Below are 17,772 nucleotides of genomic sequence, written 5' to 3' on the forward strand. Positions count from 1 at the left end.
CATGACAAGCATGCCACGACCTTTCCTGCCTCCTGAATTCATTTTAACAGGTAAGAAAATCACAATGTAGCTAATAAATACGAGCTTTTTTTACTATTTGCTTCTGTACTTTAAACAGAACAGTCATAGGAAGAACTCTAGTGTTGGCACAGAAGAAAGCTCGAAGAAAGATAACCGACAGCACTAGACTTGTACTTTTACACTCTTCTTACAGCAAGCAGTATCCAGAGGTCTCAACGTGACTGTAGAGAGCCCACTGCACCAGGCTCTGTGTATGAGCAGAATGCAAGCCCTTGGCTCAGCAAAGTTGTAACCTAAAATGACTGGCGTTAACAGTTATGTTAAATGATGTTCTGCAAAGTCAATTATTTATACTGGATACAAATAAAGCTGTTATTTTTGAAATTCACAGCAATTATCTAAACACTCCCATGACTGAACTTTATCTGCTATCTTTGCAAAAAGCAGGGTAATGCAGACGGAAAATAACAAATCCGAACTCCTCATCTACATGACTGGTTCTAAATTGATTGTAAATGTTCAGAAAAAAGGCATACATCATTGTGGACTAGTCAACATACTCTCAATCAATGCACAGAAGTGATCAGCAAAAACCAGATGTGAGGCTGGAGGTCAGAGAACAACAGGAATCAGCCTCTGCTGCCGGTATAAACTGGAATATTCAGCTTGGAAATATGGTAATCAGTTCTGCTCCTGTCCCTACTCACCTACCCCGGGTCACTAAAAATTGAATGTAGAAATAAAAAAGATCCACAGAAGAGTGACAATTAATATTATTAGACAAGTGAAGACTTGCCATCTGAGAAGAGATAAGAGAATGACTGTTTAGTTCAGAGAGGAGATAAATAAGCAGCACATTGACAGTAGTATATACGATGAATGATCATGGGAAGGTAAACACGATGTTCTTTCTTTTTCTTTCTCATGATACTCAGGCAAAAGGGACCTCCAACTTTTTAAACACATTTTAGCATATAAAATGAAACTAGGCATAATTAGTTCTCCCAAAGTACCCCAAAGACCTTAGCAGAATTTAGAATGAATTACATATTTATGTGAATAATAATAATAATTATGTGAATAAGCAGGATTTAAATAAAATGACAGGATGTAAGAGCTTTTGTCCCCACAGCCAAAAGGTCGCCAGGCATGTGTGAACTAGTCATAGGCCAAATAGGATAGGTAGAAAGAACAAAAAACACCACCATGATTATCATGACCACCACCTGGGTTATTAATCATAGAGTCATGAAACGGTTTGGGTTGGAAGGGACTTCTCCAGGCTGAACAAGCCCAGCTCTCTCAGCCTATCTCCATAGCAGAGGTGCTCCAGTCGTCAGAGCATCTCTGTGGTGTCCTCTGGACTCACTCCAACAGCTCCACATCGTTCTTATGTCAGGAGCATCAGAGCTGGACACAGCACTGCAGGGGACAGGTCTTGCTTAGTGCCAAGCATTGAAGTGTCAGTCACATGCCAGAACTCCACACTGCTGGTGTGGTATGAGTACAGATCGCCAAGTCTCCCCTTTTGCCAGGGACAGAAGATGGAGCTGTAAAAGGCACCCAAGGACAAAACAGCTGCTCTTACACTAGGCTGACCTAGCAGATGTTAAGAAGTCTATAGTTCACGGTGCTCTTCAGACCTGCCATGTCACAAACATTTTCCTAGTAGGAGCTCAGGTTGAACCATGGTTGACTCTACATCTCCCTCTGCTTACACAGTGCCCCAGCACAGGTTTACAGACTGGGGACAGCTACATGACATCCCTGCAAGGGCATGCAGGGCAGCTGGATGTTGCATATGTAAGCGTGCAGGGGGCCGCACAGAAGTATAGGGCCCGTGAAATATCTCACCTGGTGCTGGAGAAATGCAGGAGAATATGTGGGCTAGAGAATAATTCCTATTCTTAAAATATGGGTTTATTGCACCAGACAGTGGTGCTGCAGGTCAGATTGACAAGGCTCTTTTGCAAATGTTGATTTCAGCTATTTTGACCTTGGCAGATATATAATTTTTATCTGGAGTCTGCCACAAAGAGATGCTCCTCCCACAGATCTTTTTTATTATTTTAGAAAAGAGAAAGAGAGGACACAAAGATACAAAAAGCACCTGAGCTTCCTGAAAAGAAAAATAACTCATGAAGTGCTGGATCCTTCAGAGACCAGAGTCTGGCGAGCACTTTGGACTGACATCTTTGAGTTATATTTTACTGCATGCAATCTGCCAAACAACTGGGATTTGCTTACAGCTGATTAGAATAGGAAGCTTGTATATTATGCATGTCTAAGAGGGAACATAGCTTGATCTAATGCAAAATAAGGGAGATACTGTGTAGCAAGCATAAAATGTCTGCTCTTGCATTTTCTGAAGACATACAGCAATGACCCTGAGCAAAACCACTTGAACTTTCAGACAATAAGATGATCTTGCCTGGGTCTAAATTGTAAATTGAACTTTACTGAATGCCTTTGCAAAGTGCCTGCACTCACAGATCACAAAGAATTTCACAAGCACCAATGTCAAACAAAGATCTTAAAAAAACACTCCCTACATTGCAAAGGACTTAACGAAGTTGAACCTCCCACTGCAAGTTGCTGACTAACAAACACCTTATGATAAAACAGAGCTGGAAGATAATGTAGCCACCTGATGTTTCCCCTGCATTAAGATCAAAGATACATCAGAACCACCCTGACAGATTTTAGCTAATTTGCTCCTGAGAAATGCTCCATAATTTCTGTAGATAGCCTGCTTACTCTCAACCATTGGTAAAGTTAAGAAGTTTTTCCTAATGTCTAACACCAATCTTCTTTGGTAACCAAGGAGTTATAGGCTTTTAGCACCTTGTTCAGCCTTTATTTAAGGTTTGGCTCAGTCTCCCAAGCACACAGATCTCTTCAGCCTGGAGAAGAGAAGGCTCCAGAGAGACCTTAAGGCAGCCTCCCAGTGCCCAAAGGGGCCAACAAGAAAACTGGAGAGGAGCTTTTGACAAAAACATGTAGGGACAATGCGGAATGGCTTTGACCTGACAGAGGGGAGGCAGAAGTTCTTCCCTGTGAGGGTGGTGAGGCCCTGGCACAGGTTGCCCAGAGAAGCTGTGGCTGCCCCATCCCTGGCAGTGTTCAAGGCCAGGTTGGACAGGGCTTGGAGCAACCTGGCCTAGTGGAAGGTGTCCCTGTCCATGGGAGGGGGTTGGAACTGGATAAGCTTTAAGGTCCCTTCCAACCCAAACCGTTCCGTGATTCTATGACAGATATTTTACAGTTGACAATGGCGAGTCACTGAAAGGAGCAACACCATGCAATGTTCATCAGGACAGCAGAGCATAACTCTTCAGCACTCCTTACCTCCCAGCAGGCTGCGAAACAAACCTGAAGAAGACAAGCAGCATGCCCAAGCTAACCGATGGACATCGTTATATTGATGAGAAACTGATGTTCTGTTTCTAACAATGTACAAGCCTAATGGAAGGGGCAGAAAGACATTACTTCCTGCTCTGTTGTCAGCTTGAAAAGGGAGAAACGCAATGAATCCAAAACTTAGATCTCTTCCAAAGCCTTGCACAGGAAACTTAGATCCCCTATGGGGCCAGTATTAAGGTTCTGCTAGAAGACATAACTAAGAGTAATGGGATGAAATTAACTAAGAAAATATCCTAACTGAATTTCAGGAGCTAATAGAGCTCTCATTTTCCCCAGGGAAGCCGTGGAAGCCCCAGCGCTCAGGAGAGCTGCAGTAATAGCGCTTTCACAATCGGAAGAATTTCTAATAACGCATGTCAGGGCTGATATCACTCAGCACCAGAACCATGCACAGGGCTCTGCCAGCCCAGCTCGGCACCGGCTTGCTGGAATCACTGCAGGAGGAGCTTCTTTCAGGAGGGTAGATGATGCTAAATATTCTCCAGCGTAACTGTGCAGCTGATGGAAATGCAACAGTGACTGGTTTTGGCAGGGAGATGACTTTCCTCACCAACCTGGCTCCACTTTAAAGTGGGAACAAGAATACAACCTGGTCAAATTTAACAAAGAGTTTGGCAGTGTAGAACACTCCCGCTCCACGGCAAAAATCAAAGGACACCTCTTCCATGATGCCAGCACCACTGTCAGCATGACCGTGCTGTTAACTAAAGCAGGAACTCATCCAGCTGAAAGTAAACAAAATCAGAACAAAACCAAGCAGATAAAAAAAAACCAAACAACATCACCATGGAAAAATTGTTTCTCATTTTGTTTAACTTCCCCTTACTGTGCCCTCAATGCTGCACTCCTGTCATTCACCCTGGGCCAGTTCTGGCACACCCTTGTTGCACAGCAAGCTGAACCAATTCAGTAAACTGCAGGGGGAAATAAAAAGGATTTATTTTTTTTTTTTTAACTGAGCTGAATTGGCTGGTATTTCCATCAGACAAGAAATGTATCTGACACAAAGCAGGGTGGCAGGAGCAGGGAAACTGAGGAGGAGGAATTGAGAAGGGCAATGAGACAGGATAACACCTAAGGATGAGATGGTGACAAACTGTTAATTCAGCTCAGCTATATCATGAAACTAAACCGTCGGTACCTTGTGAAATCTAAACCCATTTCTCTTATGAATAAAGTTGCCTTGGATCACAAGGCCAAGTGGAACACCTGACTCTGTTTTGCCATCTATGAAATGGGGATACTGAGTAGCTGTATCATCTAGTCTTTTTAATCTAAATACATCCTTACAAAAGGATGCTTCAAAAACACAGACAAGCATTAAAATAAAACAGTCCCATAAAATCAAACCAAATAGCCCTCAACCAGAAAGCAAAGTCCCTGCTCCCTAGACAAACTGAAATACTTTCAACTGATGAATTATTCATTTTGTTTAGAGCAGAATTTTCAGTTATTTTAATTTAATCTTTCGAATAAAGCATATACTTAAAAAAAACACTTAGACTTACTCCCCCCCCAGTCTTTAATAGCACCCAACAAAAATGCCTTAAAACAGGTATACAGTCATTCATTCTCCTGCCAATCTTAGATGTTTTTTTTCCCTGAAAAAGAAGATAAATTCCACTCCAACATATGATGAGAAGAGAAGCACAAGTCACTTGGGGAAAAAAAAATAGACAAGACAATACAGTTTCATTAAAAAGAGAAAACCCTAAGGGAATTTTCAATTTCATAATTATGAGAGGGGTTGAAAAGAAGTGAAGCAGAGAAAAGAAAAAAAGAATATCTGTGAGACAAGATGTAACGAAAAACATGATACTGAACCAGAGACAGACTTTCAAGTTTAACCTCAGAAAGGACTATTGTAGTCCTATCTCTGTTCCCAAAGGAGGGTAAGCCACACGACATCACCACCACACACAAAACTCAGCATATTTCATGAGCAGGAGGCTCAAGAAGAGAACAGGTCAAGGTTGATATCACTAGAACAGCAGCGAGAGGGAGCTTGCACTGCAGTTGTCTGAACCACACCTAGTCTGCAGTTAAATATAGAACTTTACTTTCTGGAACTATTGCTCCTCTTAACCTTCAGAGCATAAATATTCAGAGAGATATTTAAGAGAAAAAAAAGAAAGAGGGAGAAAGAGTCCTGAATCTATTGTCCGAAATCTAAGCCTAGCAACTAATAAACTACCCTGGGAGAGTTTCCAAAAAAGCAGTCAAGACTGGAGAATTGAATTACAGAAACCACAAGCAGCATTCCGGAAATCCAGTATAAACCAATTAGTTTCTTTAACACACATACCCTGTATACAGACACTTACGTACATTAGATATTTAAGTATATGTGCTGACCCTAACACTAATTTTAACAGGTTGGCACCAATATAATAACAAATTGCACTGGATTTTTTGTTTATTTAAATATTTTTAAAAAGAGAAACTAGCCCTTCAACCCTTCTCATTCGTTCATGTGCCAAATCCTGACTGGTGCTGTGCATTTTCAGTTGGAGAGCCTGTTCCTAGAAACAAACCTCTCTAATTTTTGCAATCACATTCAGATTCTTTCCTTGAAGTGCTCTCAGCTGGTTTGACACATCGACTTTTAGCAACTGCATTTCTTACCAACTGAATCAAAGTCAGAAGCACATACCAGAATTAACTGATAGAACAGCCCAAGACTTTGATCTTCACCAAAAGTATCTTTATACAGCTTCACACCAATGTTTCAGGGTTTATAGGAATATGCAGTTCTGCATCACCTACACAAGTTTCCATTAAGGTCTAGATCCAATCCTCTTATCTTCAGGCATTTAACTAAATCACCAAAGTTAGGTCTAATTGCACAAGGCTCCTCTTTTGTAGCCAGAGAAGAAAGAACATATAGCCCTCATACGAGTTGCATTAGTGGGATAGACTTGCCTTCTGGATCTCTATTTCCCATTGCTGAATAGCTAGAAGCCAAGATGAACAAGCACTTTACTGAGGTTCTCAAATAAGAATCTCAAAACTAGGTGCCTAAATCCCTGTGTTCACCAAAATCTATGTGCACCATCAAGATGCTGCAGGACACAGAAACACAATGCAATGAAATTTGTATTGATTAAAGAAAATGGTCCATTAAACTGAGTAAGATGCTTCCACTCACAATCAAAACTTAATCCTTTAGAAGAAAATGCAAATTACCAGATAAATGGCACCAGACCACATGCAATGTCAATTCAATTTGGACCATTTCACTGGTCCAAATGCTCATTCTTGACCCTATGGCATCCAGTGAACCTGATTTGCTTGGGCCAGACAGCCAGGGGTCTGGTTACCTCCAACCTGGCTGCTGTTAATCAGTCATATTAAGCACAAGCCTAGAGGACTCCAGTGACCTGTACGTGAAATTAGTTTCTTCCTAAGGCTCACAAGAGAGTGCTTCTCTCCTACTCTTTCAAAACTTGTCATATAAAACAGCTCATTCTTACTGCTCAACTACGCCTATTAAAGTGTAACAGTTAAACAACCATAGTCCCAACTTGCTTTACAGTGTAGTTTTATTGTCACACAAAGCTTTTACCACGGCTCAAGTTTACTGTGTTCTTGCGTCAAGTAAATATCCTCAGCCACACTTTCCAGTACCCATACCCAAGGCTGTGAAATCCAGCGCCCACAGTGATCTAGCAAAGACTTTGCACATAAGTATTAAAGCCAAGATTAAGGCAATGTGGCAGAAGTCTCCGTGAAACAGCAGAATGAAGAAAACCCCAACAACAAAGACCTTGCAGAGCACAAGATGAAGCAAACAGAACCAAGAATGACAAGAAAAAAATCAGATCGAGTGATTATGTATCTGTATATACAACTGGATGGTTTCCAATGTCAACACACTCACTTGCTTCTCTCCATATCCAAAATCAAAACTCACACCTTTCTAACAGACACATACCAAACCATTACAGGTTGCCTGACTTCTTCAGAGTGTCACAGCAGAGACTGGCTTTAGGAGAGATCTGAAGGAGGAAAGGGAGCAGTCGCTTAAGCTTTCTCCTTCTGCTTTGTTTCCACAGCACCTAGCACAAAGGAGTCTAAGGCACTATCATGATTCAAACAGCAAATAACAGCAGCTATCATACTTTAGGCCAGACAGAAACCAAAAAGGAAAATACCCATCCCCAAAAAGCTCTAATTTTACTTCAGAGTTAACTCAGTATTTCACACACAGAGGGGTTAATAAGGACATGGTACTGTCCTGAAGGTACATGGAGCTGCAATGGTTCTGCCATTTTACATGCCGCAATCAGGATGGTCACACAAGCATTTCAAAGTGCTAAAGATCCTACTGCATATCGTACCGCCTGTGTACAGGAGGACACCATAAAAACCCAGTCCTCTACACTATTAGACTTCAGGAGTTTGAATTAGTTGGGTCTAGCAAAGCAGAACAGATTTCAAACATTTACATTATTTCCTTTGGGGAAACATTCAGCCAAAGCTGAAAACATCAGTGAAGTGCCAGGACAGAACAGGGAAACAAACACTTCGTTACTGATCTCAGCCCTGCAAAGACCCTGTGATAGCCTGTGGCCACACAGATGTATGACCCTCTTGTTTGTAAAATGGCCTGGGTCCCTGAGGAAGCTCAGTGTTTCGATTTTAGCTCAGGCAAAAGGAGGCACTCTCCTGCTTCTGATCAGTTCCAGAGGCCCTTGTGCAAGCAAAATGGAAGAGAAGCATTATGGAAATGGCAGAAGATCCTAAAAATTCACTGGCCAAGAACTCAATGGAGTTGCAAACCAGAGAGGAGTATAGCACACACAGAGTCATCTGGTGCTTCCATGGAAAAGAGGTTCCTCACACTCTCCAAGGGAAGAAAACTCCTCCCAGCCATTTAGCCCTTACCAGAAATAAGCATTCATTCCTAAACTACATTTGAGTTCACTAGCCCTTTTCTATTATACGACATTATCCACAAAAGAGACATTAGCGTAAGGAGAGGGAAAGGCAAAGCACACAGGCAGCCAGAGCCCAGACTCAGAATGCTTCGTCTCTGCAGGACTGAAGGGCTGGGAGCTCTAATGATCACCTGCCACTCTGCATATGTATTTGAGAGATCCACTTTGCTCTGTACTGTTCCCAGCTCATGTAAAAGGGTTGTAAGAGCCTTTTTGGACAAGGAATCTACTGCTTGTTAGACAAAGTTTTGCATCCTGAACAATAACAGCGGTGCAGAAATGCCAGTTACAACTATAGCATGACTCATTATGAGGACAAATGAGTAAACTGGGAAAGGAGAAATGCAGAATGTAAAGAGCATGCAGACCCCCACTGACACAGAGCCTGTGTTAGGCTAAATGGAAAGGTTTCTGCAAAAGCAAAGGAAGAGCTGAATGTCAATGCTCCCAGACTGAGCTGTGGACAAGATGTTTTAGGAGCTACAAAAAAATGAGGTATTGTCCAAAGGAGTATAATATTTTTTAAAACAGAAGCAGTAAAATGGTTCCTGATACTCTACCATCTAAAATCAAATTATTACAGTTACTGGCTTGAGATGCTAAAACACATCCACGAAAACGAAGCTGGTGTTCACCACAGCAGCAAAAAGGACACTTGCATTGGCTTTAAAATGCCCATCTCCAAAACCCCCAAGTGACATACCTTTCCATAACAGCCAGGCACTCCTTTCTCCATGTGAACCGACTGCCTCGCCGTAGTCTGAAGGTCCCAGAGGTAGCTGTGACTGGGGGAGGCGTCTGTCTCCATTCTGGCTCTTCTATTGGCATAGGAGCGGGTCTCATGCTTAATGTAGCCCCTAAGAATAATAAATATTGTGTTTCCTAATGGATTAAAAAACATGCTCATTTTCTCACTCCTGCTCATGAAAAAAAGACAAGACAGAAGACGAAACCATGCAAACTAAAAAAGCAAAGCATTATCAAACACAGACACCTTGAAGACACACAAAGCCAGCTAGAGTTCCCATCCCCAACCTCCAAGCCAGAGAGGTATCAGGTGAGCATGGAAATCTAATGGAGACATAACTGAGCTGACAGCCTCTTTGAAAAAGCTGTCCTATCTTCATTGAGAGGAAAGAGTGACCTCTGTCCCAGCTGGGATTTATTTAGGCGTGCTGCTATCTTTTCTGCCCCAAAATGGGAAATAGGTTTCTTTTTAATTGTACATCAATCTCAGGAAGCAAAATGTAAATTTATACCCAAGGTATTTCAACATGTCCAAAGAGCTGAGTAAACACTCGAAGTAGCTCCACCAATAGAAACACACCCCATAACCTGTACAAACATGGGCTCCGAAAGTGCTGGGTTGCCTGAAAAAGTCACCAAAAGCAGATTAACATCACACCTTTCCTCTTCTGTCCCCCTTCTATGGATATATTTTTCTTTTCAAGAATCCTGAGCTGGAAAGCATCAAGCAAGAGTCAGGACTTGGCAAAACGCCTTCAGGAAAGGCCCTTTGAAACTTACCACTGATTCTTTCCACAAGAGTCTCTCAGTTAATAAATCAAGATAAATCAAGCAAACTGAAAGACTGATCTTTCATACATCCCTCGGTGAGGATGAGAACCTGGTATAGGACATTAGTACGTAAACCAGGGTATATTCTGAAGGACAGCTTTGTGCTCAGTGACTTCCTTTGGAGGGAAGAAAGTTCTTGTGTGCAAAAAGTTTAAAAACTCCAGTTGCATGACAAGATAAATCACCATTTGTATCCCATGAGCATACTGAGCTCTACTGGAATTCATGCACCAAACTAGCCTGGACAGATCCAAGAGAAGCAGGCAGCTCTGCTCACACCAGGAATACAGTACTGTGCACAAGTAAAAGCAGGGCCGAAAAAGCAAATCCCTCTGGGTACTCAAACTTACTCAGAATGGTTAGGATTTAATAATGAAAACATACTGTGTTGGTGAAACAAAACTGCTTCTTTAATATAAAACAGTAAAAGGGTCAAGGGAATTTAAAGTTTAACCAATAAACAAATTCATAGAGTTAAAAAGCAAGAAATTAGCTATTTAGGCACTTGGCTGTGCTCCTTTCCAGAAATGCACAGTGAGTATTTTCCTTACTGCCAGGGGCTTGCATCAGTGTTAGGTATCAGAGCCCAAAATAACTTAAAATTCTTACCCAGGAGAAGTCTCTAGGAAGGGAAGCCCACAAACTCTGCCTTGCATGCACAACGGATGGTGCCTCTTCTTAATTCCCAGCTAATGAGCCTACATGGATTACTTAGCTTTATTGACATGTGAAATATTTCCTATATTACCAATTTATCAGCCATTTCAAGGAAATTTCCTTATCTACTCTTTCTAGTTCTTGCACAGTGTAGGGGTCTGGGTCAGTATCAAGTTGCTAGGATTTAAATACACTTCAAGAATAAAAAAAAAAAAAAATTAAATTAAAAAAGAATCAGGGGAGAAGAGGATAAGAAATTACCTTTCCCTGCATTGCCTTAGCAGTATACTTTCCCTACCTGACAATTTTATTTCAAAAGGGAGAGTACACAAATCTCAGTGATGCCTAACAATCTAATTGGAAATTTAAATTAGATATTAGGAAGAAATTTTTCACTCTGAGGGTGGTGAGGCCCTGGCACAGGTTGCCCAGAGAAGCTGTGGCTGCCCCATCCCTGGCCGTGTTCAAGGCCAGGTTGGACAGAGTATTGAGCAACGTAGTCTAGTGGAAGGTGTCCCTGCCCGTGGCAGGGGACTGGAACTTGATGAGCTTTAAGGTCCCTTCCAACCCAAACCATTCCGTGATTCTATGATTGAGATAAGAGGCATGAAGTACTTCCGTTAAATTTGCCTGAGATTTTTCAGACAAAGGTTGGAAAAGAATCTGCATTTAAAAGCATAACTTTGCTCCTGCTACTGTTATATTCACTAATTGAATAGAAGATGCTTTCTTTGTTTTAGTAGCCTTGCAAGATCAATTTACTTATTTCTCTTTTACATGAGGTAACATCAGTATCAGCAGCAGGTCAGAAAGAAGTATGCTGAGAATTACAAGCAAGTACCCATCACTGGTTTTGCACACAGATAAAGTCAGAAGCATCTGAATGCATACAGAGGCCCAAACGTGCTTGGCTGCACAAGTGGCAAAAGAGGAGGACATATGCACTGCTGCCGCTTTTGATAAGGTAACTATGAAGCTTTTCTTCATGACGCTCAACTAAATGAGCATTTGGGGATCCCTGTTCGAATGCTTCATTTCAATCTTTTTGCCACTCAGCTCCACTTCTTTACAACTTAATAAGTTTCATCTTTGTTACTAGGTCAGATTCTTTTTACAAACCCCTCAAACACTTTTAAGAAGTAGAAATTCTCTCTTGAGCAGAATGAGCAGAGCAAAGGCAGCATAAGATTTTCATCTTAGGATATGCATCAAAAAGCAATACATCTTTAAGGGGTATAGAGGTGAAGCATCTGGGAAGAACTGCTTTTGCAGAGAAAAATGAAATGCAACATCTCTCACTCCCTGCCAGTGCCGTGCACCGTCTGCAACAGTACTGTATTTCCATTGTGCAAGCCAGCATTTTCACAAATGCCAGGTATGACTTTGGGGGTGCTGCAGGTGGGTTTTGGGGAGAGAAGGCAAAAGTGGTACTCTCCAGCTGGAATGCAGCTCTATCTCTATACTCAAAATTCCTCATGGAAAAGGCCTGCCTTCTCTCAGCACATCCCAGACACTTTCCTGAAGAAAGAGCATTGCTCTTAGAAGCGTCACATGCAATTCTTGATCCACGTCACATGTCTCAGAGAGGCCCCATCATACAGGGGTGATATGCAAAATGGTTGGAGCAAGCCTCAGGCCATCTCCCAGCTCCAAGAAATCATTTCCTGGCAAGCCTTTGCAGCAAGTACCCATCATATATTATACTGATAAGAACAGATGTCATGCTGTATTTTTAGCCAGGCTGACCCGAGATCACATAATAAACACCTTTCAGTTACTCCTGAGCCAGGCTAGATTTGAATCAGCAGCCTGCACAGCAAAACCTTCCCTACAGAGCTCATTGCTTGGATAGAGAGGATCAAAGCAGGGACTATTTTCTCTTTACTCTGTAAAACAGTAAATCAGCAACAATACATTTCCAGTTCAAATCTCATGGGATATCCAGCCCCTGATTTTTTCTTTTTTTTTTTTTTTCTTTTCTTTCCCTTTTGAAGGCTTTTCTTTTATAGTTAAACAAGAACTGCTATGGGAATAACACAGGAGATGCTACAACTTGATAATAACTACCTTCTTTTTCCCTTTTGTTCAAGGAGGAAGAGCACATGGTTTTCTCCAAGGTGACCACAGCTGCCTTCCTATTACGGAAGACTGGCAGAAATAAATATCCAGACTAAATGGAATCAGTCTGTATCCATCTGCAACTTCAACACATCATTTCTAGATGCCAGCTTCAATATGCAATACATAGAGGCAAAAGACATGCCAAAGTTTCTCATGACAAACTTTCTACATTGCCCAAGACCCAGTGCCTGCCAAACTAATCAGACTAGCAACCAGCAATGTAAAAAGGAATATTTATTTATTTATTTATTTAAAACTTATGGGCTCTGAAAAACAGTCGGAACATTACAGGACTCCTTACATTACTTGTACACTGGCTTCTGAAACATATACTATTTATCTACTGCCAAAATGCTCTCAGTCCTCTACAAAACACAAGAGATGTGGTGCCTGTCCGAAAAAACCTCAGGCTAAATTAAAAGCATCCCTATTAACTGGATTAAAGACCTTTCAAACACTAGCATTTAGCATTGACTTCTTCCCTTCAACAAAAAACTGCTTTTCACCTAATTGGCAACTGTTTCCAGAAAAAATTTACAATCACCAGTACACTGGAATTCGCAGCATTGCCATTAACTATGACATCACTCCTACCAGGAAAATGTTGATCAAGAAACTTTTGAGCAAGATTATTGCATACAGTAGGAAAAGTTGTTTTATTTTCCTGATACACAAGACTTAGTCTCTTTTGCAATGTTCAAGTCTGCTGTTGTCTGAACACCCACCACCAAAGATAGAAGACAGAACCTGTCCATGCAAACCAGCAAACAAAACCAAGCAAATAACTAATAGCATATTCAATAGGTCAAAGCAAGCTGACAAATAAGGAAAGTGATGGAATTGCTGAGTCCCTTCTCCATAGGAGCAATGTCTCAACAGCAGCAACATCTCAAAAACATCAGAAGGCTCCACAACACAAAGTTCTTGAGTTAGCAGATGCGGGACTGCTTGTGGACGATTTAAAGCATTATATAGCACATTATACATTTGAAAAAAGAAAAATAAAATCTTTTTGGATGTTATGTATAAGTCCTCTTTTGTTTATATAGGCATAGTAATAGACAGTCCCTGCTGTGAGGAGCTTACAGGCAAGGCAGGCAAGTCACACACTGTAAATGGTCTCATCTTTATCTACGAGATGGGAAAGTGAGGTACAAAGGAGAAGTCATTTGCTAGATGTTGTACAGAAAAACTGGCAGAGCCAAGGAAAGACTACAGGTCTGCCAAGTGATCACCAGTGCTTTCTGTACAAAACAACTATTCTTTATTAAGAGTTCATAAATTGATTATATTTGATATCCTAGTCCTTCAAAACTGTTTCAATTTTAAGCAGAAGTTTTCTTCCCATTATTACACAAACGAATTCAGTCAGAAAATGGACTGACTCTGAACATCCAGTCTTGCAAATTAAGGAGCTGAAGAAATTGGGGAACTAAAAGCTTCCAAAGACCTCACTTTGTCCATTGGCAACTCAAACGTGTGGGTGCCTCTGCATAGAGAGACCTGACTCTATCGCTCAAAGGTGAAGGATTGAGATTTTATTCCCAGCAGCTGGAATTGGAAAAGATGGGATATATGAGAATACAAAGCCAAATGCCACTTCCTAGTAAGTGAGCAAATAGAAAAAACACATGCCAGTCATTTAATCTCTTAAATTTCTTCAGGGAAGCACAAACTTATGCACTCTACAGAGGATGCAATGACACCATTGCTTCTTTTGAACATGGCAGGAAGTTCTGCTGATTTTCTCATTTTGTGACTCTAAAGATGACAGCAGAACGGCTCGTCTAGTCTACTAGTCACAGGATACTGTAAGTAGTATCCAAATCTTAGGCTCCAAATTGGTTTTGTAACAGTAATTTAAAGCCATGGTTCTTTGGACAAGGTTTTACCTTTCTTAATACACTGTTTACACTTGCATGTATCCATGTTAATTATCTTTTGGCTAGCCAATCTGACCTGCAAATATAGTAGATGGCAGTAATTCAAAGCAGTGGATTATCCTACAATAAATAAATAAATACCACCACATTTTCCTCAAATAGACTTTTCCAACAGCTACAGGAAAACTGAGAGCTCCTGCCTTTACCTCAGTCTCTAAAAAGAAACCAAATGTTCCTCGGTTCTAAAGGGAATTTAAATGCATCTAAATAGTCCCTTGGCATAGGCTGAGGAGCCATTTTGCTTTTTACACTTCTTGGAAATGCTGTGCAATAACTTTTGCTCGAAAATAAGTTACACTCAAGCAACAGCTCAAGAATTTTTTCCATGTGTGTATAAAGAAAAGTGAACAAGACTTCAGGAAGACAGTGCATCAGAGAACTAGAGATTAATGTTGATTCATTTCCATTTAAGCCATAACCTTCAGTGTTGTAAGTCTTCCTTTCTTAGATGCTTCTCAAGAGTGAAAGGACAAACAAGATGTGAGCTTGTGAACATGTGGAAAGAAAGAAGTTTAAGAGGAGGAAGTAAAGATTTTAGTGCTAAGTTTGACAGGGCTTCGCTTACCTCAGCACAGAATACTAGTTCTTAAAACAGTTTCAAACGGCAAGGTGCAAAGCCATAAGAAAGATACACAGTTTTCACTGTTAGTGGAGGAACTTTTGTTTCGAGTTTTTTTGTTGTTTTTCTTCCCCCCCCCCCAAACTACATCTTCCAAACCTCTTTTAGTTCTCTCCACTGTTTTGGAGGCATTACCTTGCATAAAAGGGAAGTGGCTGAGAGTTACTTCATAGGGTACAACTTGAGGCTTTCAAAGCAGTGATACTGATAACTTTGCTAGTATTTAGTATCACAATTCTACCCACTGCAAAATCAAGGCTTCTTGGCAATCCCTGCAGCTTGCCAGCACCTCACAACCCTTGGCACTTTCATTCTTTAAAACCATTTTCTAAATAGATGCTTAACAGAAAGGATGGGCTCAGCCATGAATCTGAACCAGCTCAACTTTAAGCTCAAGTTTTTCATTCTCAAACCAACTGACAGCTTCAGCCTCTTTGATTTTCAGCTTATACACAAAGCAGAAGTTGTAAAGATCTGTTTTCACTGGAATTTTTCTTAATAGAATTCTGGATATAAAGCCAAATTCACATTAGAGAGTCCAAGTCTTAAGTTTCTTAAAACAATTAGACAGTTAATTTAATCATGCCATTGCTTAAAGGAAATTGAATGTAAATATTTTGAGCTTTACAATAAAACCACTAAAGGGAAAAATAAGAACTGTTGTAAAAAAAAAAAATCTATGGAGAACAATGCAAGGAAATTAATTCTACTGTGATTTTGAAGATTGCTGGTGAGTGAAAGATAACGAGGAGCTTTACTTTTTGTATTTAAGATCTATTTTGAGATTTGAAGAAGCAGGTGGGATTTGAGAGGCACATCTCTAACTTATCACTCTATCAACATCCCATCCAATGCGAAACCCTCTGAAGTTATCTCAAAGTTCCTCTACACAAAACTGCCTTTTTTTTTGATGCAACGTTCTATTATGCAGACGTTATTAATGTTTTTTGTTTTTTCTGAAGAGCTCAGCATGGATTTCATGTTACCTGACTACAACTTCACTTGAAAGCTTCTGATTCCCAGAGTTGGCTAGCACTGAGAGGACAGGGTAAGTAACATGACTGAGGAACTGGACACATGGCTATGGATGAGTCAGCTATAGATCATTTACGGCAAAGCAAAGTGCACATTTGTTCCTACTCTCCTAAAAAAAAGTAAACTGGTCAGAGGGAATACCTCTACAGGACACCAGACCAAGAGGTGAATGATCAGTGGTAATAAAAAACAGTAACAAAAGGCTTTATTTATTTCTATAAATAAAACAGCAGGAGATGTTTAGGCTGTATTTGTTTACCAGGATTTGTCTTCTCAAGCTGGTACCATCTGTAAAATGCCCTTTTCTTCTGTTCACTCAGGTCCGACCCCTGCTGCAATAGCCAATGGGAGATCCGGCTCTGACTGATACCTGTAAAAAAACAGAAAAGAAAAGAAAGAGAGAAAGAGGAAGAGAAAACTTGTTCTTATAAAAACATTTTCAAGTGGTTTATATACTGATAAAAGGTGTCTTACAAAGCTCAGGAACTCAATGTTTCAACTACAAAAAAAGTATAGTTCAAGCTTGCCCGTCTTCATCCCTAACTGTTTTGACTTCTCCCTGTTATCTTCAGCTCTATTCAAGGTACATCCTAGACTCAGCACAATCAACCTACAAGCAAAGAGGGTACAAACTGGGAAGGCAGATCTACCACTGACTTGAACTGTTCACAACTTCCCACATTCTGAAATTTTGTCATCTGTGAAATGGGAACAAGGCCCTTACCCACTATTATATATAAAGAATGATAGTTAGGAGATTGTTATGATTCAATACTTGGATAAGAAGGGAGATAAACACAAAACCAGTTTATGTGATATAGATCAAATCAGTCCAGAAATGGAGCAAGCCAACTATCAGTAGCTATAACAGCAGCCAGAAAACAACAGACAAAAGGCAGCTGTCTGTCAGCAAAGCAAGATTTATGCTCTAGGTATCCACACAAGATTAGGGACAAAACGTTCCAGAGTTTTTAAGGCAGGAATTCTAAGAAAATAGTAAAATGGGAAAAACCTCTAGAAGTTAACAGTGATTTCCAAAGTGTGACATTGAATGAAGGACCAATGCAGAAAGGGAAAAGAAGTGATTAGAATGAAAGGAACAAAATAATGAAAGAGGTTTAAAAGTGCACTAAGAGGTTCATTTGAAAATACCAAAATACATGTAGTTTGCTTAATAACTGAAGCAGCACTGGAGGATTTTCAGTGCTTTCCACAAGAATCCTCAGCTAACATAAAGGGTTAATAACATCTAAACTCACCTGAGAAGTAAAGTTTTAGGAGGTGCTCCAAGAAATAATATATGGCTGAACACCACCTGTGCCACCATCTGCTTGGTGATAACACTGAGACAGGTAGAAGGCTGGTTTTCACATGGAAACCAAACTACCTCTCCCCTCTCGAGATGCATCAAAGTTTTATAAGATCTCATAATCAT

General features: G+C 40.6%; 1 protein-coding gene across 5 annotated transcripts in view; it reads right to left on the bottom strand.

Moving 5' to 3' along the window:
- The window catches only part of HMBOX1 (homeobox containing 1), a 78,798-nt gene that overhangs the window by 38,284 nt on the left and 22,742 nt on the right, over nucleotides 1-17,772 (bottom strand). For all 5 annotated transcript variants that reach the window (XM_080614527.1, XM_080614524.1, XM_080614526.1 and 2 more), the window contains exons 4-5: nucleotides 16,597-16,707; nucleotides 9,088-9,241 (exon numbers count right to left, since the gene is read on the bottom strand). In XM_080614527.1, coding sequence (XP_080470653.1) covers nucleotides 9,088-9,241; nucleotides 16,597-16,707 — 265 coding nt within the window. The remainder of the gene's footprint in view (nucleotides 1-9,087; nucleotides 9,242-16,596; nucleotides 16,708-17,772) is intronic.

This window comes from Psittacula echo (assembly GCF_963264785.1).
Source record: "Psittacula echo genome assembly, chromosome: 4".
NCBI lineage: Eukaryota > Metazoa > Chordata > Aves > Psittaciformes > Psittacidae > Psittacula > Psittacula echo.